The 26,051-nt window shown below is 37.3% G+C and overlaps 10 protein-coding genes across 10 annotated transcripts; 6 read left to right on the top strand and 4 right to left on the bottom strand.

The window, feature by feature from the left end:
• Positions 1-9,036: 9,036 nt before the first annotated feature.
• LOC126837698 (histone H1-like) lies at positions 9,037-9,783 on the top strand. Its single transcript, XM_050571645.1, has one exon. It carries the CDS (start codon positions 9,076-9,078, stop codon positions 9,703-9,705), a length of 630 nt encoding a protein of 209 aa, XP_050427602.1. The 5' UTR covers positions 9,037-9,075; the 3' UTR covers positions 9,706-9,783.
• Positions 9,784-12,045: 2,262 nt separating this feature from the next.
• LOC126837783 (histone H2B) lies at positions 12,046-12,423 on the bottom strand. The gene has a single exon (XM_050571732.1). The coding sequence runs from the start codon at positions 12,421-12,423 to the stop codon at positions 12,046-12,048; it is 378 nt and encodes a 125-aa protein (XP_050427689.1).
• A 444-nt stretch (positions 12,424-12,867) lies between these two features.
• Positions 12,868-13,245, top strand: LOC126837782 (histone H2A). The gene has a single exon (XM_050571731.1). The coding sequence runs from the start codon at positions 12,868-12,870 to the stop codon at positions 13,243-13,245; it is 378 nt and encodes a 125-aa protein (XP_050427688.1).
• Positions 13,246-14,352: 1,107 nt separating this feature from the next.
• Positions 14,353-14,664, bottom strand: LOC126837781 (histone H4). Its single transcript, XM_050571730.1, has one exon. It carries the CDS (start codon positions 14,662-14,664, stop codon positions 14,353-14,355), a length of 312 nt encoding a protein of 103 aa, XP_050427687.1.
• Positions 14,665-14,940: 276 nt separating this feature from the next.
• Positions 14,941-15,351, top strand: LOC126837779 (histone H3). Its single transcript, XM_050571729.1, has one exon. The coding sequence runs from the start codon at positions 14,941-14,943 to the stop codon at positions 15,349-15,351; it is 411 nt and encodes a 136-aa protein (XP_050427686.1).
• A 2,223-nt stretch (positions 15,352-17,574) lies between these two features.
• Positions 17,575-18,321, top strand: LOC126837696 (histone H1-like). The gene has a single exon (XM_050571643.1). It carries the CDS (start codon positions 17,614-17,616, stop codon positions 18,241-18,243), a length of 630 nt encoding a protein of 209 aa, XP_050427600.1. The 5' UTR covers positions 17,575-17,613; the 3' UTR covers positions 18,244-18,321.
• Positions 18,322-20,583: 2,262 nt separating this feature from the next.
• On the bottom strand, positions 20,584-20,961 carry LOC126837778 (histone H2B). Its single transcript, XM_050571728.1, has one exon. It carries the CDS (start codon positions 20,959-20,961, stop codon positions 20,584-20,586), a length of 378 nt encoding a protein of 125 aa, XP_050427685.1.
• Positions 20,962-21,156: 195 nt separating this feature from the next.
• LOC126837777 (histone H2A-like) lies at positions 21,157-21,847 on the top strand. Its single transcript, XM_050571727.1, has 2 exons — positions 21,157-21,163; positions 21,353-21,847. Exons 1-2 carry the CDS (start codon positions 21,157-21,159, stop codon positions 21,781-21,783), a joined length of 438 nt encoding a protein of 145 aa, XP_050427684.1. The 3' UTR covers positions 21,784-21,847.
• A 1,043-nt stretch (positions 21,848-22,890) lies between these two features.
• On the bottom strand, positions 22,891-23,202 carry LOC126837776 (histone H4). Its single transcript, XM_050571726.1, has one exon. The coding sequence runs from the start codon at positions 23,200-23,202 to the stop codon at positions 22,891-22,893; it is 312 nt and encodes a 103-aa protein (XP_050427683.1).
• A 276-nt stretch (positions 23,203-23,478) lies between these two features.
• LOC126837775 (histone H3) lies at positions 23,479-23,889 on the top strand. Its single transcript, XM_050571725.1, has one exon. It carries the CDS (start codon positions 23,479-23,481, stop codon positions 23,887-23,889), a length of 411 nt encoding a protein of 136 aa, XP_050427682.1.
• The last annotated feature ends 2,162 nt before the right edge of the window (positions 23,890-26,051 follow it).

The raw sequence follows: 26,051 nt of genomic DNA, 5'->3' as shown, positions 1-26,051 counted from the left end.
TGTTGAAATGTAATTAATATTCTAAGGTAGTTTTAATGTGATTAGTTTAGTATGTCGAGGAAGACACTATTGTATGTGAAATCTTAGAAAGTATTTTGTATGAATTGATTTAACCTAGATTTATGATATAAATACCTTTGTATGTGGACAAGGGGACACACTCGTTCCACAGCTACTATTTTGTTAATGTGCTTGTTACTTCTGACTTATACATATATCTATATTGTATTGTTATTATTGGTTTAACTTGTGTCTATAATATTAACTCTATTATTACTCAAAGTGTTTGTTTGTTATTTCTTTTGTGTTCCACTACAATTAATCTCAACAGGTTATGGGCCCAGACCACGATACTCAAAAGTCAAACATCGAATACTGACCAATACATACTTACTGACTAAAGGTAATATTTCTTGGTACAGACAATTGTACAGTTCGATCGACGTCATGGAAGATTCGGTCAAGATTACTAAGTTGTCCAGTGCAGAAGGATGGCTGTTATGGAAATTCCAAATAAGGGTCATTGTGAACAGTTTTGACCTGGAAGGAATACTTAGCGGAGAAATACCAAAACCAAGGTTAGTCAAAACATCCACTGAAACAGAAGAACAAGCACGGGCGAGGTGTGCTAATGAAATATCTGCATGGCGAAGGGCAGACGGAAAATGCCAAAAGATAATTGTAACGTCAGTGGATGATGGACCGTTACAATGTTTAATTAATTGTCAAACCGCCAATGAAATGTGGAATAAGTTGCTGAGTGTCTACGAGCAAAAAACAGAGGCAAGTGTACATTTACTACAAAATAAATTTTTTAGTTACAGTAAAAGTTCCTCTGATGATATATCGACCCACATAAGTAAACTTCAAAATTTACGGAACCAACTCAACTCACTAGGAGAAAATATCTCGGAAGGGATGTTAATAACCAAAATTTTAATGACTCTACCATCGACTTACAAACATTTTTACAGCGCTTGGGATAGTGTTCCTGAGGCGAGTAAAAATCTAAATGTTCTAACATCTAGGTTACTTATAGAAGAATCCAGAATGCAACAGGTTAGTTCAGGGGTTGAAGCAGAAGAAAATAATGCTTTGACTGCCAGAAAGTTTCAAAAGAAATTTTCTAAGAAGCCGAGTGGTGAGAAGTCAGTTGAACAAAAATTCAGTAAACAAAATACTGGTACTAAAAAGGTAGGTCCCTGTTTTTATTGTCAAAAACCAGGTCATTTTAAAAGGGACTGCAGAAAGTACAAAAAGGATCAAGAGGGTGCGAAATCCGATTCTTCAAATTCAAGTTCAACAGGGCAAGCCTTCTATAGTGAATTATTATTCACGGAAAAAGAAGAGGATCAATGGTTTCTCGACAGTGGAGCAACTGACCATATGACAGGACATATGGAATGGTTTTGTGAGTACAAACAATTTGATTCACCAGCAAAAGTAACAATCGGGGATGGATCAGTTTTGTTGGCAGAAGGTTCTGGGAGAATTAATATATCTTGTCAAGTTAAAAACAAAACGTACAAAAATTATTTATCAAATGTGTTGTATGTAAAAGACTTAAAGTTTAATTTATTTAGTTGTGGTGCAGCACTAGATAAGGGATTAATAATGAAGTCTGACAGTAAAATGTGCGTTTTCTTGAAGAATAACAAAGTTGTTTGCGAAGGTAAACGCAACAACGGTTTATATCATTTAAAAATAAAAGTATTGCAGGTTTCTACAGACGTGACATTGACGGGCAATACAAATGATTCAATTAAAAATATTGAAGCGAATGCAACAGCAGTAATGGCTGATTCAATACGTGTTTGGCATAAAAGATTAGCTCATCAAAATATCGGGTATGTAAGAACGTGTTTGTTAAAACATAATATACAGGTACCAGACAAAGACGACACTTTTCAATGCGATGACTGTATAATTGGCAAACAATCGAGAAAGTCATTTAAAACCAGGACAAATATTTCACAAAATATAGGTGATTTAATTTATGCAGACCTGTGCGGGCCGATCCAAAAGAAATCGAAAGGCGGGTCAAGGTATTTTCTACTATGTAAAGACGATTACTGTAGATTTCGTACGGTATATTTTTTGAAACATAAAAGTGAAGTGAAAAATAAACTTAAGTTATTTATAAAAAGTTTTAAAACAGGTTCAGGTTTTAAGATAAAGGCGATTCAGACAGATAATGGTACTGAATTTTTAAATGATGATGTAACTAGAATATTTCAGACATTTGGGATACAACATCGGAAGACTCAAATTTACTCTTCTCCTCAAAATGGAAAAATCGAGAGAGAAAACAGAACAATTATGGATTCTGCGAGAACAATGATTCATGCTAATAAAATGGATTTATCATTTTGGGCTGAAGCAGTTAATACGGCAGTATACACGATAAATCTAACTGGTAAAAGTTCTGTGGAAGGTAAGTGTCCATATGAATTATTTTATAATAAAATGCCAGATATAAAACATCTGAGAGTATTTGGGACAAAAGTGTACACACATATTCCCAAAGAGAAACGTCAAAAATTGGATCCTAGAAGTGAATCAGGTATTTTCGTAGGGTACTCAATTGACAAGAAAGGATATCGTGTATATTTAGAACAAAAACGAATTATAATTGATTCTAGGGATGTCATATTTAAAAACGAATGTCACAATACTGTTGATGTATCATTATATGAAAGTGATTTAGATATTCAACACGATACTTCACAACGACCAGTAGCGGACGAGTCAGAACGTGAAGAACCACGTTACGACTTACGTGACCGGGGTCAACTACGAAAACCTGACAGATACGCCGCATGTACAGCGAAAGGTATGGAACCAATAAATTATTATGATGCGATCAATGGTGAAAACAGTCATGAATGGACAGAAGCCATGAATGACGAGTTAAATTCACTAGCTGTGAATAATACTTGGCAGTTAGTAGACAGACCGACAGACAAAAATATTTTAAATAATTCTTGGGTATACAAAGTTAAATATGCGAGCAACGGAGATGTTGAACGTTATAAAGCTAGGCTAGTAATAAATGGATCGAGACAGCAATACGGTATAGATTATAATGAGACATTCTCACCTGTAGTTCGTTTTGAGTCTATTAGGGCACTTTTAGCAGTTGCAGCCAAAGAAAAATTGAAATTAAAACAATTTGACATAAAGACAGCATTTTTGAATGGGGTTCTTGAGGAACTAATTTACATGTCTCAACCAGTGGGGTATGATGATAAATCAGGCCGAGTATGTAAATTAAACAAGAGTCTTTATGGATTGAAACAAAGTTCACGATGTTGGAATCAAAAATTTACAGAATTTTTATTGCGCTTTAATCTAACACAAAGCACAGCAGACCCTTGTGTATTTATAAATCATGACGGTAATGATAAGATAATATTGGGTATATATGTAGATGACGGATTAGTTATGTCAAATAGTTCATCTAAGATTCAGTCTTTATTATCAACTTTACAACAGGAATTTGAGGTCAAAAGTAATGATTTAGATTATTTTCTTGGGATACAAATAAGAAAATTGAACGATGGATCGTTAATAATTCATCAATCAAATTATGCTTTTAACATAGTTAGACGTTTTAATATGCAAGACGCAAAAGAGTTGGCGATTCCATTCGACAGGGCAACGGCATTAGAAACAGAATCAAAACCAATTGGTAAGGATGTGCCATATCGACAAGCGGTCGGATGTTTATTATTCTTATCACAAGTAACCAGACCGGACTTGAGTTATGCTGTCAGCTACGTGAGTAGATATTTATCCAATCCAACGGTAGCTCACTGGATTATGGTAAAACGAATTATTCGTTACATAAACAAAACGATTGATTTTGGATTGTACTATAAAACTGAAAATAACTCAGATTTTAGTGTCTATACAGATGCAGATTTTGCTGGAGATGTCCAGACAAGAAGGTCAACGTCAGGCAACCTTTTTATGCTAGGTTCTTCTACAATAGCATGGCAATCTCAAAGGCAATCAACAGTAAGTTTAAGTTCATGTGAGGCTGAATACATTTCTGCGGCAGAATCAGTAAAAGGGATCATTTGGTTTAAACGTTTATTACAGGAAATCACTAATAATGAATGTATTCAACCAATATTATATATAGATAATCAAAGTGCTATTCGTTTAGTTAAGAATGCAGAGTTTCACAAACGAACTAAACATATTGATGTCAGACATCACTTCATTCGTGAGAAGTATGAAGATGGAGTGTTTCAACTTCAATACAAGGAGACAAAGGATCAGTTGGCAGATATCTTCACCAAACCATTGCCAAAGGAACGATTCGAGATGATCAGATCAGCTATGAATATCCACAACTGGTTTCAAGTGTGTTGGGACAATAGTTAATTAAGGAAAATATTAATTAAGGGAGAGTGTTGAAATGTAATTAATATTCTAAGATAGTTTTAATGTGATTAGTTTAGTATGTCGAGGAAGACACTATTGTATGTGAAATCTTAGAAAGTATTTTGTATGAATTGATTTAACCTAGATTTATGATATAAATACCTTTGTATGTGGACAAGGGGACACACTCGTTCCACAGCTACTATTTTGTTAATGTGCTTGTTACTTCTGACTTATACATATACTATTGTATTGTTATTATTGGTTTAACTTGTGTCTATAATATTAACTCTATTATTACTCAAAGTGTTTGTTTGTTATTTCTTTTGTGTTCCACTACAATTAATCTCAACAAGTATTTATTATCATAATAAAATATACAATAATAAATGCAATGTTAAAAAACTTTGAGAAACAATTAAATATGTAACTAATAACACATCAAATAATTCCAAAAATACAGTACATTCTTTAATAAGCAATGAGGGCTCTAAGATATTTGATAATAAAATTATTCCTAATATTTTTAATGATTTCTTTTCCCGATAGGGAAGAATATCTATGATAATATTTTAAATAAAAATTATATTAAAGATAATTTTCAGGATTTAAATAAGGGGTGTTATGTCTATGATAGTATATATTTTACTCCTATCACTTGTGAAGTTTATACTTAAAATTAAGGATCATTGTTCTTTTTATGAAAACAATTTATCAAATAAGGTATTAAAAATGACTGCTACATCTATTTCTAACCCTTTGGAAATTATATTTAATTAAGTGATTGAGTTAGGTATATTCCCTCATGCCTTCAAAAAAGCAGTGGTTATCCTATTATTTAAATCAGGTGATAAATGCTTACCTGAGAATTATAGACCAATATCTATAACCCTATCAATTTCAAAAATCTTAGAAAAATGTATTAAAGCCAGACTGGTTAATTTTTTAAATAAACAAAAAATGTTTTCTTGTAGACAGTTTGGTTTTAGGGAGGGAATGTCTAATAATGACGCTTTATTTCATATTACTCGTTACATTTATGAAAATGTTGATAAAAGTAATTATGTAATAGATGTTTTTCTTGATATCAAAAAAGCATTTGACACTGTAAATCTAGATCTATTAAATAGAAAATTACACTATGCTGGGATAAGAGGTAATATTTTAAAGTTAATCAAGTCATACCTAAGTGATAGAACTCAAATTGTAAGGGTTAATGGTAAATGTAGTAATGTAAATAATATTTCAATTGGTGTTCCGCAGGGTTCTATCTTAGGCCCTTTAATATTCAATATTTATGTTAATGGCCTTCTTAATGTTTCTATAAAAGGTGATATTTATAGTTTTGCTGATGATACGGTTATGCTTTTTAATAATAAAAGTATTGATGTTCTATTTTATGAGGTTAATATTTCATTAGTGTTCAGAGTTGGTATGATAATAATTTTTTAGAGTTAAACCTAAAAAAGTCTTATTATATACTTTTTAATCTTAGATCAAATTCAACTACCTTACATAATCTTTTCATTAATATTGTCAACATATTCAAAGAGTAAATCATATTAAATATTTAGGGTTAATATTTGATGAAAAACTAAAATGGCGTTATCATGTGGATAAATTGGTTAACACTATCAGGAAATTATTTTATAACTTTAAAGGCTTAAAAGATATTTTAGATATTAATTACTCGAGAATTATTTAAATGTCATTAGTTCAATCTTTAGTTTACTATGGATTACCCTTTTGGGGTAGTACCTATGAATATTATTTGACTCCTTTAAATACAACGTATATCCATGTTATATTATAAATCTTAGCTTTTACTTGTATATAAATATAGACATTGTTTGAATACCATAGAGCATAATTATAATACTAGAAAAAATTGTCATTCTAATCTTAATTCTATTAAATGCTATAAGACTGTAACCTCTCAGAGTCCTATTTACAAATGTACATTGTTGTGTCACCAATTTAATTCAAATCTTTTTAACTTCAATAATATTAAATCTTGAAAATTATATATTAAGCTTAACCAGTTTGATTATGTTACACTTAATTATGATTTATACATTTTTCCTTTTCTTTTTTTTCTTCTCTTTTGAATAAGACTATATGTTTTTATTAAATTTTAAGTCATTTCGTTTCTATATTATAATGTTATAAGAAACTCTCAATTCTTAGCACAAGCTTTTAGCTTTTTAGAAGTGAGACAATATAATTTATTCTTATTTTGTACTATATTACTTTTTAGTTGTACCGAAAATTTTAAATTGTCAAAATAAACTTATTATAATTATAATATCACTTACCTAAGGGTTGTACAGTATTTATGATCAATAAATGCCAAGTAAAAAAATATATTAGATACATAAGATTAAAACGATGACATAACATCGATAAAAACCAATTATTGCTAGACACGCCGTATTAGAGCGATTTTTACAACACGTACCTAATTAACGATGTCGTGGAGATATCAAACGATACCTCCATACATCGTTATCACAAATTATCAATCTTCTGATATACGATTTAGAATTCTGTGATATCGTATAATAAACACAATATCGTGATAGCAACCCACGGTCGACGATACCAACCCACGGTGGTCCGAGAAATTTCGTACCCGCTATGTAGATGCCCGAATTTGAGTTAAAAAAAAAAAAAAAAAAAAAAAAAGCGGGTAAAAGAATAGGCGGTAGACACGGCGGTGGCGGTAGACGATGAACGGGTCGGTATAGCGTTAGGCATAGTGTGAAATGTATTTTTGGCGCGCGCGGGAAGTAGTCGGCGGCGGCGGCCGCGTTATAGTCGATATGAGTTTGTTAGGTTGTAGAACGCGGTGTGTAAAGGAATTATTATTTTCTATCCGGTTTGTCCGACGGGAGGGATGGACGCGTTATTAAAAAAAAAAAAAAGAAAAAACCCCGTAGATTGTGGCGCGTCGTTTAAAACTATGTTATCTGAAAGTAGGTAGATATGGGCTCCACACGTTTCCGCGGCACTGGATTTAAAATACACGGACAGTGACGATACCAATAGGTTCTATACGTTTGTGAAAACTGAAAACTAAATAATATAATAAATTACTTTATATAATTAATATATAATAATTAAATATAATAAATAATAATATATCACTTGCTAATGTGAAATGGCCATTGTTCGGCTGGTGTTTGTATTTTGTGTATCGAATAGCCTATGTACAATTAACTATAAAAGTCAACTTTTTTTGAAATTTTGGGTAAATATGAAAAAACCCGTTTAATAAAATGTCCAAAACAAACGGCCTTTACCTACAAATTGCAATTGTTTTTTTGTTAAATCAGTTTTCCAACCACGTTTAAAATGAAAAATTAATAAGGCACTCGAACGTGAGTAAACGAAAAGTTTTTGATTCGAGTAGATTATTTCTGGAGTAAAAAAAAAACACGATTTTATTCATAAAATAAATTTTGTACTTCTAATTTTACAATAATAAATTAGCATTTTCGTTTAATAAAATGAGAAATAATCGTTTCCGACTTTAATATTAAAATACAATATGTAATACCTATGTGAAACCCGTTATGTTGATAATACGTTTTTATTTGACAAACGGTCCAATATTACATGCCTCATGGCAATTACTGCAGACAATAACTTTTGGGAATGGGCCTACACATAAAGTATATGTTTATCAGGTAAAAAATGGGTTATGGAAATTTATTTCAAGACAAAATAAACCAAAACGTTATCATAAAACTTAAAAATAAAAATACCGATATTAATTTTTTGAAACGTAATCGGTTTTGTAAACGGGCTACTCGTTGTTCATACATTGTGCTGCCTCGACGATCACGGGCGAGTCTAGATATTTAACAATACTACTATTGAGCAAACGTAATAAATCAGTCTTGGACTTTCGAAAATATATAAAATAAATTTAAACAAATGTAAAGACGTCTTAATCGCGACGGTTTACTCGTTCGAATCGGCTAACGATTTAATTAAAATAGAGTTGAGCGTTCGGCAGTCTTCTTTTTAACAGAAATCGGGGCGGCTTTAATAGCCGAATAGGTAATATATTTTTACAATGACAATTAAAATTGTTTTTACTATTTTCGGTGTAATCTTAAGTCGATTCGGTCGGTGTTGCCGCCGTCAAAATATCGCATAGAGTTTTGATGATAACTACGCGACACGTAAAACTACTAACGACCCGAATTCGACACCGCCCCCTTCGGTCTCTTCATACCGCACACTCTTAGAGCCTACGCGATAATTTTTCAATACACGTGCAGTTTGCGAATCGAAAAGATTTTTTAGTTTAACTCGAAATTAACGAGTCCTAATCGACCTCGAAAGAGGTGTATCGTTGAATAGTCGGACTGGTCGGAACAACCTCCTGCGGCACGTCGGCCGTCGATTTTAAGTGAAAACTCGACCGACCGACGGATTTGCTATAACGTTGGCTTTAAGGAGAACGAGATTTGTCGCCGTTACGTGATTTTCGAGTGGAAAAAAACGAGATAAAACGGAACGGGATCACGTCAAAACGGAAAATTCGATTCCGTAAACGTTTACTAGTCGGTATGGCGGCGAGTATATAGACGGCGTGATGGCCAAACGCGAGTTATACACACCGTTCCTGTTCATTTTACCAGAGTACCAGAGTCTATTTCAAACCGCTTCACCATGACCGACACCGCAGTCGCCGCACCAGCACCAGCCGCCTCGTCGCCGGCCCAGGCCAAGTCGCCGAAAAAGAAGTCCGCCGCTCCCAAGGCGAAGAAAGCCGCACCGGCCCATCCTACCACGGCCGTGATGGTGATCGCAGCCGTCAAGGAACTGAAGGAGAAAAAAGGATCGTCGTTGCCGGCCATCAAGAAATACTTGGCCGCCAACTACAAAGTGGACGCTGCCAAGCTGGCGCCTTTCATCCGCAAATTCCTTAAGTCGGCCGTCGCCAGCGGCAAGCTGGTCCAGACCAAGGGCAACGGAGCGTCGGGCCATTTCAAACTGGCCGCCGAAGTAAAAAAAGAGAAGAAGGTAGCGCCGAAAAAGAAGCCGGTCGCCAAGAAAGCGGCGGTGTCCAAGGCGCCCGGAGCGGCCAAGAAGAGGAAGAGCACCGGTGCCAAGAAACCGAAATCCGGCGAGCCCGCCGCCAAGAAGGTGAAAAAGGTAGCCGCAGCGCCTAAACCCAAAGCCGCGAAACCGAAAAAGTCTCCGGCCAAGGCTAAGAAAGCGCCGGCCACCAAAACCAAGGCACCCAAGGCGAAGAAGGTGGCAGTCAAGAAGACGGCAGCGCCCAAAAAGAAGGCATAGTTTGTTAAAAACTCTCATAAATAACCCTTAAAACGGTCCTTTTCAGGACCACCAAATGATTATAATATATACAATAATTGCCCGGTAGGTAGGGTAGTCTCATACCGAATTATAGATTATAGTAGTTTCCCCGTGTAATACAAGCCACGCAGTAAGTAATAGTGATTGTGGAATGGAACGAAAAAGTTAAAACTACTACAATACGGGTAAATACGTTTGTTATTGTATATTTAGGAAAATGATGTCCTACAGATACAAACTTAGAATAAATCCGTGGTTTATCAACTGTTAGTCGGTATTACCCATAGAATACAAACAAAATAGAAATATGACAATCGTATTTAAAACAGATTGAAAGGGCAGGGGTGACGCTTTACCCGACGCCTTTAGAACGGACGAGCGGGAAAAATTAATAATAATAAAAATACCAACTATAAAAAATACTTGGCTATCGCAGATAACAACATTTAATTGATTTGACAATACATAGGACTGTCTGGCCAGTCCTAAACCCTAATTGACTTATAATTACAAGTATGGCTGTACACCCATAAGTAAACAAAGAAAAACAAAACTTTAAATATATCAAAATAACAATAATTATAAAATATTACAAATTGATCTGACTGATTAAAAACGGAAAATAACAACAGACGCGGCCGCTGTGCGTTAAACGGCACACGCGAGAGATAGATAACAGGACAAAAACAAATGAGCGGAATGAACGACCCACGTCGTTGGCCGCGGTCGACCGTTGCCGGGCGCGCGAAATTATAATGTAATTCAAAGTTGTATATCAAAATTGATCTATTTCTCAGACCATTCGGTAGAAGTCCCGGGCCCTAATAATATAATATATATGCGAATGCAATAATATTATACTCTGCCAGTAAACTGTGTCGTTATGAAATTAACTCGAGTGAGCAGATCACTGTTGTATTTTATTTTGGTTAATAAAGCTGTTATATACATATATGGCTAATTTAAGTGTTATCTATAGCTAATATTGTTTTCTAATTTGTGTAGTGAATTTATATTTTTAGTAACATAATGTGAACAAATTCGCTGAATGCACAAATAAAATACACGTCGTAGTATTAACCAACGACAAACATAATATAATAATGATACAAAAGAAGATAACACATACGGCGGTCGTCGATATTGTCCATAAAAAATAAAAAACCCCAGGTATTAATAACTTAAATAGGATACACTACGAAGAATAATAATAATATATTATAACGAGAAGGAAAAAGAGGAAATAATTATTGGAATCGCCAGCTGTTTTAACCAATTATTTGAGAAAAAAATGTCAAATGTCTACAGCACAAATTCGAAGACATAATAACATGTCCACTCTGAAGGTAAAATTGTATTTTAATATTTAATAAATATTATACCCGTGGATCTGAAACGGTCAAGTCAGTTGGTGTTTTCATTACGCGTTTGTTGTGTATATTATTCTAATAATATGCTATTGTATATATTTTTGAGTTCATCCTGTGTAGTGTATACAATTACAGTTATTTAAGTATTATCCTAACATTTGTAGTAGTTACTAATAAATATTATGTGTCGTATTTTGATTATATTGTACCCACCTCTAAATTGGTATTTTATGATAACAACGGCCCGGAAGTTAATGCGCTAAAAACAACGCGCGCACTAATAAAACCCCAAATATTATGCTCTTCAAATTTGTTTTCAAGATATTTTTAAATATGACTTAGTATTTAATATTATGTTCATACTAGATGTAACCGCAAAACTTAAATAAAAAGAGTTTTTATAAAAAATAAATTTAACACTTTTTGAATAAACAAAATTATCGAAAATAATAAAAAATATTAGTACCTACATTATACTACGTAATGACCAGTAAACTGTGTCGTTATGCAACTCACTCGATTGAGCAGATCACTATTGAATTTTTTTTTTTTTAATTAATAAAGCTGTTATATATACATATATAGCTAATTTAAGTGTTATCTATAGCTAATATTGTTTTCCCGTTTTTTTCTAATTTGTGTAGTGAATTTATATTTTTAGTAATGTAATGTGAAAAAATTCGCTGAATGTACAAATAAAATACACGTCGTAGTACTAACCGACGACAAACGTAATATAATGATACAAAAGACGATAACACACACGGCGGTCGTCCGGTCGGTGATATTGTCAATAAAAATTAAAAACCCCAGATATTAATAACTTAATTAGGATACACTACGAATAATAATAATATTATTATATAATAACGTGTATCAGAATAATAATTTGGTGGCCCTGAAAAGGGCCGTTTTAAGTGGATATAGCGCGCGACTAATATCGAAATGCTTATTTGGAACTGGTGTACTTGGTCACGGCCTTGGTGCCTTCACTGACGGCGTGCTTGGCCAATTCACCGGGCAACAGGAGACGGACGGCGGTCTGGATCTCCCGGCTGGTGATGGTCGAACGCTTGTTGTAGTGGGCCAGACGGCTGGATTCGGCGGCGATGCGTTCGAAAATGTCGTTGACGAAGCTGTTCATGATGCTCATAGCCTTGGAAGAAACGCCGGTGTCGGGGTGCACTTGTTTCAACACCTTGTAGATGTAAATACCGTACGATTCTTTCCTCTTCGGCTTGCGCTTCTTGTCGGACTTGGTGATGTTTTTCTGCGCCTTGCCGGACTTCTTCATGGCCTTGCCTGCGGATTTACCTCCTGGTGCCATAGTGACTGCGGTTGTACACGGTTTGCGGGTCGTCGAAATAGTTGGCCGGTAGCTGGTGGACGAATGATGGTTCGAAAATCGTTTACGCTCATATTTATTACGCGTCGCGACTTGGTTTATCGAGTACGATTTGTAAGAGTCGACGAAAAAACGACGAGTAAGATTAACACTTTGTGTTTAAAAGCGAACCCTACAATGTGCCGTGTTTTCATCGTCAACGTCTAAGCATCAAAGAAAAACACGACGAGTATAAACAACACTTTGCATTGAACGTTTATATCTACAAAGTGTGGTTTTTCGTCGTCGTTATTTTCAAACGTAGGCCAACATACAGACGCATTTACGTCTTAAAAGTGTATAAATACCGATTTTGGCCTGTTCCGATCATCAGTATCGTCTGGATTTTCTCTCGTCTCACTACACGACAATCTACAATCGAGCATCATGAGCGGACGCGGCAAAGGAGGAAAAGCAAAGAGCGGCAAATCGAAGACCCGGTCGTCCCGTGCCGGACTCCAGTTCCCGGTCGGTCGTATCCATCGTCTGTTGAGGAAGGGCAACTACGCCGAGCGCGTCGGTGCCGGCGCTCCCGTGTACCTGGCCGCCGTCATGGAGTACTTGGCCGCTGAAGTGTTGGAGTTGGCCGGTAACGCCGCCCGTGACAACAAGAAGACCCGTATCATCCCCAGACATTTACAGTTGGCCATCAGGAACGACGAGGAGTTGAACAAACTGTTGTCCGGCGTCACCATCGCCCAAGGTGGTGTGCTGCCCAACATCCAGGCCGTCCTTTTGCCCAAGAAGACCGAGAAGAAAGCTTAAGAACGTCGTCGCCGTATTTATACATATTAAAACGGCCCTTTTCAGGGCCACCAAATATTAACTATTATTGCAACACTCTTGTTGTGTTTTCGGTATAAAATGATGTGCTATGTCGAGCGAAAAATATCGTTACATTATTTTGTCGTGCCTTAGAAAATATAGGTATATTTAAACAATTATAACTTAGAATTTCAGCAAATCTACTTTAGTTATTAATTTAGGTCAATAACATTTTATAAAATATGACTATAACTCGAATTGGAAATAATATTTAAGTATAATATACATAGATAATTTTTTATTTTTTCCAACATTCCAGTATGCTTCTAGTAGAGCAAAACAAATATGATTACTAGTATGAGCTTGAAATACCAACGTATACATATGTGACAACAACAGTGATTTAATGACACTTGACTAAAAAAAAAAAGACAATTGTATTTTGCTATTTAGCTACAACATCGGCCGGCACTACAATGATAACATCATTGGTTAATATCGAAATATTGTCTCTTCAATAATATTGTCATCGATATTAATAGATATTATAGATTTAGATCAATTACTTACAATATTATATTATTGTGACAATAAATTAGTACTATATGTCTATTTTACCAATGGGCTATAGTTATAAAAATCGTATATTACCCACGTGCGATTCTACTAATTGTAAAACACACAAATATTCAATTAGTATGTTATATTTTTTATATTATATTATACATTTAGTTTGTTATATTTTTTATGTCAACTAGCATGTATGTTACAGAGAACATAATAGTCTGTATGTACTATAAAAAATATTAATTTGAACAATTACAAATGTATACCGTTAAAACTACTCGTGTGTATTTGTATTATTATAATGGCAATACGCTATAACGTTTTGTTAGTTTATACGGTATACTTCATAATATCAACTATTTTGCGCATCCAAACACGTGACACATAATATTATACACTAACGTACTCATGTAGCCGACTGCGAAATGCATTAAATGACATAAACGTTAATGAATAATTGTAATAATATAAAATGGTGGCCCTGAAAAGGGCCGTTTTAAAGAACAGTAGGTAGGGTGCAAAGCGAACGGTCGTCGGGAATTAACCTCCGAATCCGTATAGAGTGCGGCCTTGGCGTTTCAGAGCGTAGACCACGTCCATGGCGGTGACGGTCTTCCTCTTGGCGTGCTCGGTGTAGGTGACGGCGTCGCGGATTACGTTTTCCAGGAACACCTTCAACACTCCGCGGGTCTCTTCGTAGATCAGGCCGGAGATACGTTTGACACCACCGCGGCGGGCTAACCGACGAATGGCCGGCTTGGTGATTCCTTGGATGTTGTCCCGGAGCACTTTACGATGACGTTTGGCGCCTCCTTTTCCCAAACCTTTTCCTCCTTTGCCGCGTCCGGTCATTGTTGCTGATTGTCGTTCGGAGAGCTGCGGTAGACTGAAGAAACAAATCGAATGATGCCCGGACAACGTTTTCGCGCCGTATTTATATGATCGGGCCGTCGCGCGGACCAATCACGGCGCGGTATCGCGAGATCTCCCTCTATTCCGGCAGGCCGTTCCGTCGACCAATGAGAACTCGCGCCTACGATCCGAATTTGTATATATACGAGCTCATTCGGTGTGCGGAGACATATTCGACCGTTTCGAGTTTTCACAGACAGTCTACGAACTACCGACATGGCCCGTACCAAGCAAACCGCCCGCAAATCTACCGGAGGCAAGGCTCCCAGGAAGCAGTTGGCCACCAAAGCCGCCCGCAAGAGCGCACCGGCGACCGGAGGAGTGAAGAAACCCCATCGTTACCGTCCCGGTACCGTGGCTCTCCGTGAAATCCGTCGTTACCAGAAGAGCACCGAGCTGTTGATCCGCAAATTGCCGTTCCAACGTTTGGTCCGTGAGATCGCCCAAGACTTCAAGACCGACTTGCGTTTCCAGAGCTCGGCCGTCATGGCTCTGCAAGAAGCCAGCGAAGCGTACTTGGTCGGTCTGTTCGAAGACACCAACTTGTGCGCTATCCACGCCAAGCGTGTTACCATCATGCCCAAGGACATCCAGTTGGCTCGCCGTATTCGCGGAGAACGTGCTTAATCGTCTCAATACTCCTCTACAAATCCTCTTTAAAACGGCCCTTTTCAGGGCCACTACATGCGTTAAAATTATTTCTCTATCGACCTTACAGCGGGCGCCGCGCTGTTGATAAAATTGATACAACAGTTTTGTACTCAATAGTTTTATTATTATCGACGGTCGTGGGTATCCCCCCGAGAATGTTGTTACTTACATTTTTAGATTAATGTTGAAAATTCCCAACGACCGTTTTTATTGAAGTATTATTTATATTTAAAAAAAAAAAGCGGGTAAAAGAATAGGCGGTAGACACGGCGGTGGCGGTAGACGATGAACGGGTCGGTATAGCGTTAGGCATAGTGTGAAATGTATTTTTGGCGCGCGCGGGAAGTAGTCGGCGGCGGCGGCCGCGTTATAGTCGATATGAGTTTGTTAGGTTGTAGAACGCGGTGTGTAAAGGAATTATTATTTTCTATCCGGTTTGTCCGACGGGAGGGATGGACGCGTTATTAAAAAAAAAAAAAAGAAAAAACCCCGTAGATTGTGGCGCGTCGTTTAAAACTATGTTATCTGAAAGTAGGTAGATATGGGCTCCACACGTTTCCGCGGCACTGGATTTAAAATACACGGACAGTGACGATACCAATAGGTTCTATACGTTTGTGAAAACTGAAAACTAAATAATATAATAAATTACTTTATATAATTAATATATAATAATTAAATATAATAAATAATAATATATCACTTGCTAATGTGAAATGGCCATTGTTCGGCTGGTGTTTGTATTTTGTGTATCGAATAGCCTATGTACAATTAACTATAAAAGTCAACTTTTTTTGAAATTTTGGGTAAATATGAAAAAACCCGTTTAATAAAATGTCCAAAACAAACGGCCTTTACCTACAAATTGCAATTGTTTTTTTGTTAAATCAGTTTTCCAACCACGTTTAAAATGAAAAATTAATAAGGCACTCGAACGTGAGTAAACGAAAAGTTTTTGATTCGAGTAGATTATTTCTGGAGTAAAAAAAAAACACGATTTTATTCATAAAATAAATTTTGTACTTCTAATTTTACAATAATAAATTAGCATTTTCGTTTAATAAAATGAGAAATAATCGTTTCCGACTTTAATATTAAAATACAATATGTAATACCTATGTGAAACCCGTTATGTTGATAATACGTTTTTATTTGACAAACGGTCCAATATTACATGCCTCATGGCAATTACTGCAGACAATAACTTTTGGGAATGGGCCTACACATAAAGTATATGTTTATCAGGTAAAAAATGGGTTATGGAAATTTATTTCAAGACAAAATAAACCAAAACGTTATCATAAAACTTAAAAATAAAAATACCGATATTAATTTTTTGAAACGTAATCGGTTTTGTAAACGGGCTACTCGTTGTTCATACATTGTGCTGCCTCGACGATCACGGGCGAGTCTAGATATTTAACAATACTACTATTGAGCAAACGTAATAAATCAGTCTTGGACTTTCGAAAATATATAAAATAAATTTAAACAAATGTAAAGACGTCTTAATCGCGACGGTTTACTCGTTCGAATCGGCTAACGATTTAATTAAAATAGAGTTGAGCGTTCGGCAGTCTTCTTTTTAACAGAAATCGGGGCGGCTTTAATAGCCGAATAGGTAATATATTTTTACAATGACAATTAAAATTGTTTTTACTATTTTCGGTGTAATCTTAAGTCGATTCGGTCGGTGTTGCCGCCGTCAAAATATCGCATAGAGTTTTGATGATAACTACGCGACACGTAAAACTACTAACGACCCGAATTCGACACCGCCCCCTTCGGTCTCTTCATACCGCACACTCTTAGAGCCTACGCGATAATTTTTCAATACACGTGCAGTTTGCGAATCGAAAAGATTTTTTAGTTTAACTCGAAATTAACGAGTCCTAATCGACCTCGAAAGAGGTGTATCGTTGAATAGTCGGACTGGTCGGAACAACCTCCTGCGGCACGTCGGCCGTCGATTTTAAGTGAAAACTCGACCGACCGACGGATTTGCTATAACGTTGGCTTTAAGGAGAACGAGATTTGTCGCCGTTACGTGATTTTCGAGTGGAAAAAACGAGATAAAACGGAACGGGATCACGTCAAAACGGAAAATTCGATTCCGTAAACGTTTACTAGTCGGTATGGCGGCGAGTATATAGACGGCGTGATGGCCAAACGCGAGTTATACACACCGTTCCTGTTCATTTTACCAGAGTACCAGAGTCTATTTCAAACCGCTTCACCATGACCGACACCGCAGTCGCCGCACCAGCACCAGCCGCCTCGTCGCCGGCCCAGGCCAAGTCGCCGAAAAAGAAGTCCGCCGCTCCCAAGGCGAAGAAAGCCGCACCGGCCCATCCTACCACGGCCGTGATGGTGATCGCAGCCGTCAAGGAACTGAAGGAGAAAAAAGGATCGTCGTTGCCGGCCATCAAGAAATACTTGGCCGCCAACTACAAAGTGGACGCTGCCAAGCTGGCGCCTTTCATCCGCAAATTCCTTAAGTCGGCCGTCGCCAGCGGCAAGCTGGTCCAGACCAAGGGCAACGGAGCGTCGGGCCATTTCAAACTGGCCGCCGAAGTAAAAAAAGAGAAGAAGGTAGCGCCGAAAAAGAAGCCGGTCGCCAAGAAAGCGGCGGTGTCCAAGGCGCCCGGAGCGGCCAAGAAGAGGAAGAGCACCGGTGCCAAGAAACCGAAATCCGGCGAGCCCGCCGCCAAGAAGGTGAAAAAGGTAGCCGCAGCGCCTAAACCCAAAGCCGCGAAACCGAAAAAGTCTCCGGCCAAGGCTAAGAAAGCGCCGGCCACCAAAACCAAGGCACCCAAGGCGAAGAAGGTGGCAGTCAAGAAGACGGCAGCGCCCAAAAAGAAGGCATAGTTTGTTAAAAACTCTCATAAATAACCCTTAAAACGGTCCTTTTCAGGACCACCAAATGATTATAATATATACAATAATTGCCCGGTAGGTAGGGTAGTCTCATACCGAATTATAGATTATAGTAGTTTCCCCGTGTAATACAAGCCACGCAGTAAGTAATAGTGATTGTGGAATGGAACGAAAAAGTTAAAACTACTACAATACGGGTAAATACGTTTGTTATTGTATATTTAGGAAAATGATGTCCTACAGATACAAACTTAGAATAAATCCGTGGTTTATCAACTGTTAGTCGGTATTACCCATAGAATACAAACAAAATAGAAATATGACAATCGTATTTAAAACAGATTGAAAGGGCAGGGGTGACGCTTTACCCGACGCCTTTAGAACGGACGAGCGGGAAAAATTAATAATAATAAAAATACCAACTATAAAAAATACTTGGCTATCGCAGATAACAACATTTAATTGATTTGACAATACATAGGACTGTCTGGCCAGTCCTAAACCCTAATTGACTTATAATTACAAGTATGGCTGTACACCCATAAGTAAACAAAGAAAAACAAAACTTTAAATATATCAAAATAACAATAATTATAAAATATTACAAATTGATCTGACTGATTAAAAACGGAAAATAACAACAGACGCGGCCGCTGTGCGTTAAACGGCACACGCGAGAGATAGATAACAGGACAAAAACAAATGAGCGGAATGAACGACCCACGTCGTTGGCCGCGGTCGACCGTTGCCGGGCGCGCGAAATTATAATGTAATTCAAAGTTGTATATCAAAATTGATCTATTTCTCAGACCATTCGGTAGAAGTCCCGGGCCCTAATAATATAATATATATGCGAATGCAATAATATTATACTCTGCCAGTAAACTGTGTCGTTATGAAATTAACTCGAGTGAGCAGATCACTGTTGTATTTTATTTTGGTTAATAAAGCTGTTATATACATATATGGCTAATTTAAGTGTTATCTATAGCTAATATTGTTTTCTAATTTGTGTAGTGAATTTATATTTTTAGTAACATAATGTGAACAAATTCGCTGAATGCACAAATAAAATACACGTCGTAGTATTAACCAACGACAAACATAATATAATAATGATACAAAAGAAGATAACACATACGGCGGTCGTCGATATTGTCCATAAAAAATAAAAAACCCCAGGTATTAATAACTTAAATAGGATACACTACGAAGAATAATAATAATATATTATAACGAGAAGGAAAAAGAGGAAATAATTATTGGAATCGCCAGCTGTTTTAACCAATTATTTGAGAAAAAAATGTCAAATGTCTACAGCACAAATTCGAAGACATAATAACATGTCCACTCTGAAGGTAAAATTGTATTTTAATATTTAATAAATATTATACCCGTGGATCTGAAACGGTCAAGTCAGTTGGTGTTTTCATTACGCGTTTGTTGTGTATATTATTCTAATAATATGCTATTGTATATATTTTTGAGTTCATCCTGTGTAGTGTATACAATTACAGTTATTTAAGTATTATCCTAACATTTGTAGTAGTTACTAATAAATATTATGTGTCGTATTTTGATTATATTGTACCCACCTCTAAATTGGTATTTTATGATAACAACGGCCCGGAAGTTAATGCGCTAAAAACAACGCGCGCACTAATAAAACCCCAAATATTATGCTCTTCAAATTTGTTTTCAAGATATTTTTAAATATGACTTAGTATTTAATATTATGTTCATACTAGATGTAACCGCAAAACTTAAATAAAAAGAGTTTTTATAAAAAATAAATTTAACACTTTTTGAATAAACAAAATTATCGAAAATAATAAAAAATATTAGTACCTACATTATACTACGTAATGACCAGTAAACTGTGTCGTTATGCAACTCACTCGATTGAGCAGATCACTATTGAATTTTTTTTTTTTTAATTAATAAAGCTGTTATATATACATATATAGCTAATTTAAGTGTTATCTATAGCTAATATTGTTTTCCCGTTTTTTTCTAATTTGTGTAGTGAATTTATATTTTTAGTAATGTAATGTGAAAAAATTCGCTGAATGTACAAATAAAATACACGTCGTAGTACTAACCGACGACAAACGTAATATAATGATACAAAAGACGATAACACACACGGCGGTCGTCCGGTCGGTGATATTGTCAATAAAAATTAAAAACCCCAGATATTAATAACTTAATTAGGATACACTACGAATAATAATAATATTATTATATAATAACGTGTATCAGAATAATAATTTGGTGGCCCTGAAAAGGGCCGTTTTAAGTGGATATAGCGCGCGACTAATATCGAAATGCTTATTTGGAACTGGTGTACTTGGTCACGGCCTTGGTGCCTTCACTGACGGCGTGCTTGGCCAATTCACCGGGCAACAGGAGACGGACGGCGGTCTGGATCTCCCGGCTGGTGATGGTCGAACGCTTGTTGTAGTGGGCCAGACGGCTGGATTCGGCGGCGATGCGTTCGAAAATGTCGTTGACGAAGCTGTTCATGATGCTCATAGCCTTGGAAGAAACGCCGGTGTCGGGGTGCACTTGTTTCAACACCTTGTAGATGTAAATACCGTACGATTCTTTCCTCTTCGGCTTGCGCTTCTTGTCGGACTTGGTGATGTTTTTCTGCGCCTTGCCGGACTTCTTCATGGCCTTGCCTGCGGATTTACCTCCTGGTGCCATAGTGACTGCGGTTGTACACGGTTTGCGGGTCGTCGAAATAGTTGGCCGGTAGCTGGTGGACGAATGATGGTTCGAAAATCGTTTACGCTCATATTTATTACGCGTCGCGACTTGGTTTATCGAGTACGATTTGTAAGAGTCGACGAAAAAACGACGAGTAAGATTAACACTTTGTGTTTAAAAGCGAACCCTACAATGTGCCGTGTTTTCATCGTCAACGTCTAAGCATCAAAGAAAAACACGACGAGTATAAACAACACTTTGCATTGAACGTTTATATCTACAAAGTGTGGTTTTTCGTCGTCGTTATTTTCAAACGTAGGCCAACATACAGACGCATTTACGTCTTAAAAGTGTATAAATACCGATTTTGGCCTGTTCCGATCATCAGTATCGTCTGGATTTTCTCTCGTCTCACTACACGACAATCTACAATCGAGCATCATGAGCGGACGCGGCAAAGGAGGAAAAGCAAAGAGCGGCAAATCGAAGACCCGGTCGTCCCGTGCCGGACTCCAGTTCCCGGTCGGTCGTATCCATCGTCTGTTGAGGAAGGGCAACTACGCCGAGCGCGTCGGTGCCGGCGCTCCCGTGTACCTGGCCGCCGTCATGGAGTACTTGGCCGCTGAAGTGTTGGAGTTGGCCGGTAACGCCGCCCGTGACAACAAGAAGACCCGTATCATCCCCAGACATTTACAGTTGGCCATCAGGAACGACGAGGAGTTGAACAAACTGTTGTCCGGCGTCACCATCGCCCAAGGTGGTGTGCTGCCCAACATCCAGGCCGTCCTTTTGCCCAAGAAGACCGAGAAGAAAGCTTAAGAACGTCGTCGCCGTATTTATACATATTAAAACGGCCCTTTTCAGGGCCACCAAATATTAACTATTATTGCAACACTCTTGTTGTGTTTTCGGTATAAAATGATGTGCTATGTCGAGCGAAAAATATCGTTACATTATTTTGTCGTGCCTTAGAAAATATAGGTATATTTAAACAATTATAACTTAGAATTTCAGCAAATCTACTTTAGTTATTAATTTAGGTCAATAACATTTTATAAAATATGACTATAACTCGAATTGGAAATAATATTTAAGTATAATATACATAGATAATTTTTTATTTTTTCCAACATTCCAGTATGCTTCTAGTAGAGCAAAACAAATATGATTACTAGTATGAGCTTGAAATACCAACGTATACATATGTGACAACAACAGTGATTTAATGACACTTGACTAAAAAAAAAAAGACAATTGTATTTTGCTATTTAGCTACAACATCGGCCGGCACTACAATGATAACATCATTGGTTAATATCGAAATATTGTCTCTTCAATAATATTGTCATCGATATTAATAGATATTATAGATTTAGATCAATTACTTACAATATTATATTATTGTGACAATAAATTAGTACTATATGTCTATTTTACCAATGGGCTATAGTTATAAAAATCGTATATTACCCACGTGCGATTCTACTAATTGTAAAACACACAAATATTCAATTAGTATGTTATATTTTTTATATTATATTATACATTTAGTTTGTTATATTTTTTATGTCAACTAGCATGTATGTTACAGAGAACATAATAGTCTGTATGTACTATAAAAAATATTAATTTGAACAATTACAAATGTATACCGTTAAAACTACTCGTGTGTATTTGTATTATTATAATGGCAATACGCTATAACGTTTTGTTAGTTTATACGGTATACTTCATAATATCAACTATTTTGCGCATCCAAACACGTGACACATAATATTATACACTAACGTACTCATGTAGCCGACTGCGAAATGCATTAAATGACATAAACGTTAATGAATAATTGTAATAATATAAAATGGTGGCCCTGAAAAGGGCCGTTTTAAAGAACAGTAGGTAGGGTGCAAAGCGAACGGTCGTCGGGAATTAACCTCCGAATCCGTATAGAGTGCGGCCTTGGCGTTTCAGAGCGTAGACCACGTCCATGGCGGTGACGGTCTTCCTCTTGGCGTGCTCGGTGTAGGTGACGGCGTCGCGGATTACGTTTTCCAGGAACACCTTCAACACTCCGCGGGTCTCTTCGTAGATCAGGCCGGAGATACGTTTGACACCACCGCGGCGGGCTAACCGACGAATGGCCGGCTTGGTGATTCCTTGGATGTTGTCCCGGAGCACTTTACGATGACGTTTGGCGCCTCCTTTTCCCAAACCTTTTCCTCCTTTGCCGCGTCCGGTCATTGTTGCTGATTGTCGTTCGGAGAGCTGCGGTAGACTGAAGAAACAAATCGAATGATGCCCGGACAACGTTTTCGCGCCGTATTTATATGATCGGGCCGTCGCGCGGACCAATCACGGCGCGGTATCGCGAGATCTCCCTCTATTCCGGCAGGCCGTTCCGTCGACCAATGAGAACTCGCGCCTACGATCCGAATTTGTATATATACGAGCTCATTCGGTGTGCGGAGACATATTCGACCGTTTCGAGTTTTCACAGACAGTCTACGAACTACCGACATGGCCCGTACCAAGCAAACCGCCCGCAAATCTACCGGAGGCAAGGCTCCCAGGAAGCAGTTGGCCACCAAAGCCGCCCGCAAGAGCGCACCGGCGACCGGAGGAGTGAAGAAACCCCATCGTTACCGTCCCGGTACCGTGGCTCTCCGTGAAATCCGTCGTTACCAGAAGAGCACCGAGCTGTTGATCCGCAAATTGCCGTTCCAACGTTTGGTCCGTGAGATCGCCCAAGACTTCAAGACCGACTTGCGTTTCCAGAGCTCGGCCGTCATGGCTCTGCAAGAAGCCAGCGAAGCGTACTTGGTCGGTCTGTTCGAAGACACCAACTTGTGCGCTATCCACGCCAAGCGTGTTACCATCATGCCCAAGGACATCCAGTTGGCTCGCCGTATTCGCGGAGAACGTGCTTAATCGTCTCAATACTCCTCTACAAATCCTCTTTAAAACGGCCCTTTTCAGGGCCACTACATGCGTTAAAATTATTTCTCTATCGACCTTACAGCGGGCGCCGCGCTGTTGATAAAATTGATACAACAGTTTTGTACTCAATAGTTTTATTATTATCGACGGTCGTGGGTATCCCCCCGAGAATGTTGTTACTTACATTTTTAGATTAATGTTGAAAATTCCCAACGACCGTTTTTATTGAAGTATTATTTATATTTAAAAAAAAAAAGCGGGTAAAAGAATAGGCGGTAGACACGGCGGTGGCGGTAGACGATGAACGGGTCGGTATAGCGTTAGGCATAGTGTGAAATGTATTTTTGGCGCGCGCGGGAAGTAGTCGGCGGCGGCGGCCGCGTTATAGTCGATATGAGTTTGTTAGGTTGTAGAACGCGGTGTGTAAAGGAATTATTATTTTCTATCCGGTTTGTCCGACGGGAGGGATGGACGCGTTATTAAAAAAAAAAAAAAGAAAAAACCCCGTAGATTGTGGCGCGTCGTTTAAAACTATGTTATCTGAAAGTAGGTAGATATGGGCTCCACACGTTTCCGCGGCACTGGATTTAAAATACACGGACAGTGACGATACCAATAGGTTCTATACGTTTGTGAAAACTGAAAACTAAATAATATAATAAATTACTTTATATAATTAATATATAATAATTAAATATAATAAATAATAATATATCACTTGCTAATGTGAAATGGCCATTGTTCGGCTGGTGTTTGTATTTTGTGTATCGAATAGCCTATGTACAATTAACTATAAAAGTCAACTTTTTTTGAAATTTTGGGTAAATATGAAAAAACCCGTTTAATAAAATGTCCAAAACAAACGGCCTTTACCTACAAATTGCAATTGTTTTTTTGTTAAATCAGTTTTCCAACCACGTTTAAAATGAAAAATTAATAAGGCACTCGAACGTGAGTAAACGAAAAGTTTTTGATTCGAGTAGATTATTTCTGGAGTAAAAAAAAAACACGATTTTATTCATAAAATAAATTTTGTACTTCTAATTTTACAATAATAAATTAGCATTTTCGTTTAATAAAATGAGAAATAATCGTTTCCGACTTTAATATTAAAATACAATATGTAATACCTATGTGAAACCCGTTATGTTGATAATACGTTTTTATTTGACAAACGGTCCAATATTACATGCCTCATGGCAATTACTGCAGACAATAACTTTTGGGAATGGGCCTACACATAAAGTATATGTTTATCAGGTAAAAAATGGGTTATGGAAATTTATTTCAAGACAAAATAAACCAAAACGTTATCATAAAACTTAAAAATAAAAATACCGATATTAATTTTTTGAAACGTAATCGGTTTTGTAAACGGGCTACTCGTTGTTCATACATTGTGCTGCCTCGACGATCACGGGCGAGTCTAGATATTTAACAATACTACTATTGAGCAAACGTAATAAATCAGTCTTGGACTTTCGAAAATATATAAAATAAATTTAAACAAATGTAAAGACGTCTTAATCGCGACGGTTTACTCGTTCGAATCGGCTAACGATTTAATTAAAATAGAGTTGAGCGTTCGGCAGTCTTCTTTTTAACAGAAATCGGGGCGGCTTTAATAGCCGAATAGGTAATATATTTTTACAATGACAATTAAAATTGTTTTTACTATTTTCGGTGTAATCTTAAGTCGATTCGGTCGGTGTTGCCGCCGTCAAAATATCGCATAGAGTTTTGATGATAACTACGCGACACGTAAAACTACTAACGACCCGAATTCGACACCGCCCCCTTCGGTCTCTTCATACCGCACACTCTTAGAGCCTACGCGATAATTTTTCAATACACGTGCAGTTTGCGAATCGAAAAGATTTTTTAGTTTAACTCGAAATTAACGAGTCCTAATCGACCTCGAAAGAGGTGTATCGTTGAATAGTCGGACTGGTCGGAACAACCTCCTGCGGCACGTCGGCCGTCGATTTTAAGTGAAAACTCGACCGACCGACGGATTTGCTATAACGTTGGCTTTAAGGAGAACGAGATTTGTCGCCGTTACGTGATTTTCGAGTGGAAAAAACGAGATAAAACGGAACGGGATCACGTCAAAACGGAAAATTCGATTCCGTAAACGTTTACTAGTCGGTATG

This window comes from Adelges cooleyi, unplaced genomic scaffold, assembly GCF_023614345.1.
Source record: "Adelges cooleyi isolate 19-005CV unplaced genomic scaffold, UGA_ACOO_1.1 ACOO_flye_CR_arks_rails_tigmint_CR_PRNA_29, whole genome shotgun sequence".
In the NCBI taxonomy this organism is placed as follows: Eukaryota; Metazoa; Arthropoda; class Insecta; order Hemiptera; family Adelgidae; genus Adelges; species Adelges cooleyi.
Note: the sequence above shows the minus strand (reverse complement) of the source record. Positions and strands in the feature narration are given on the sequence as shown.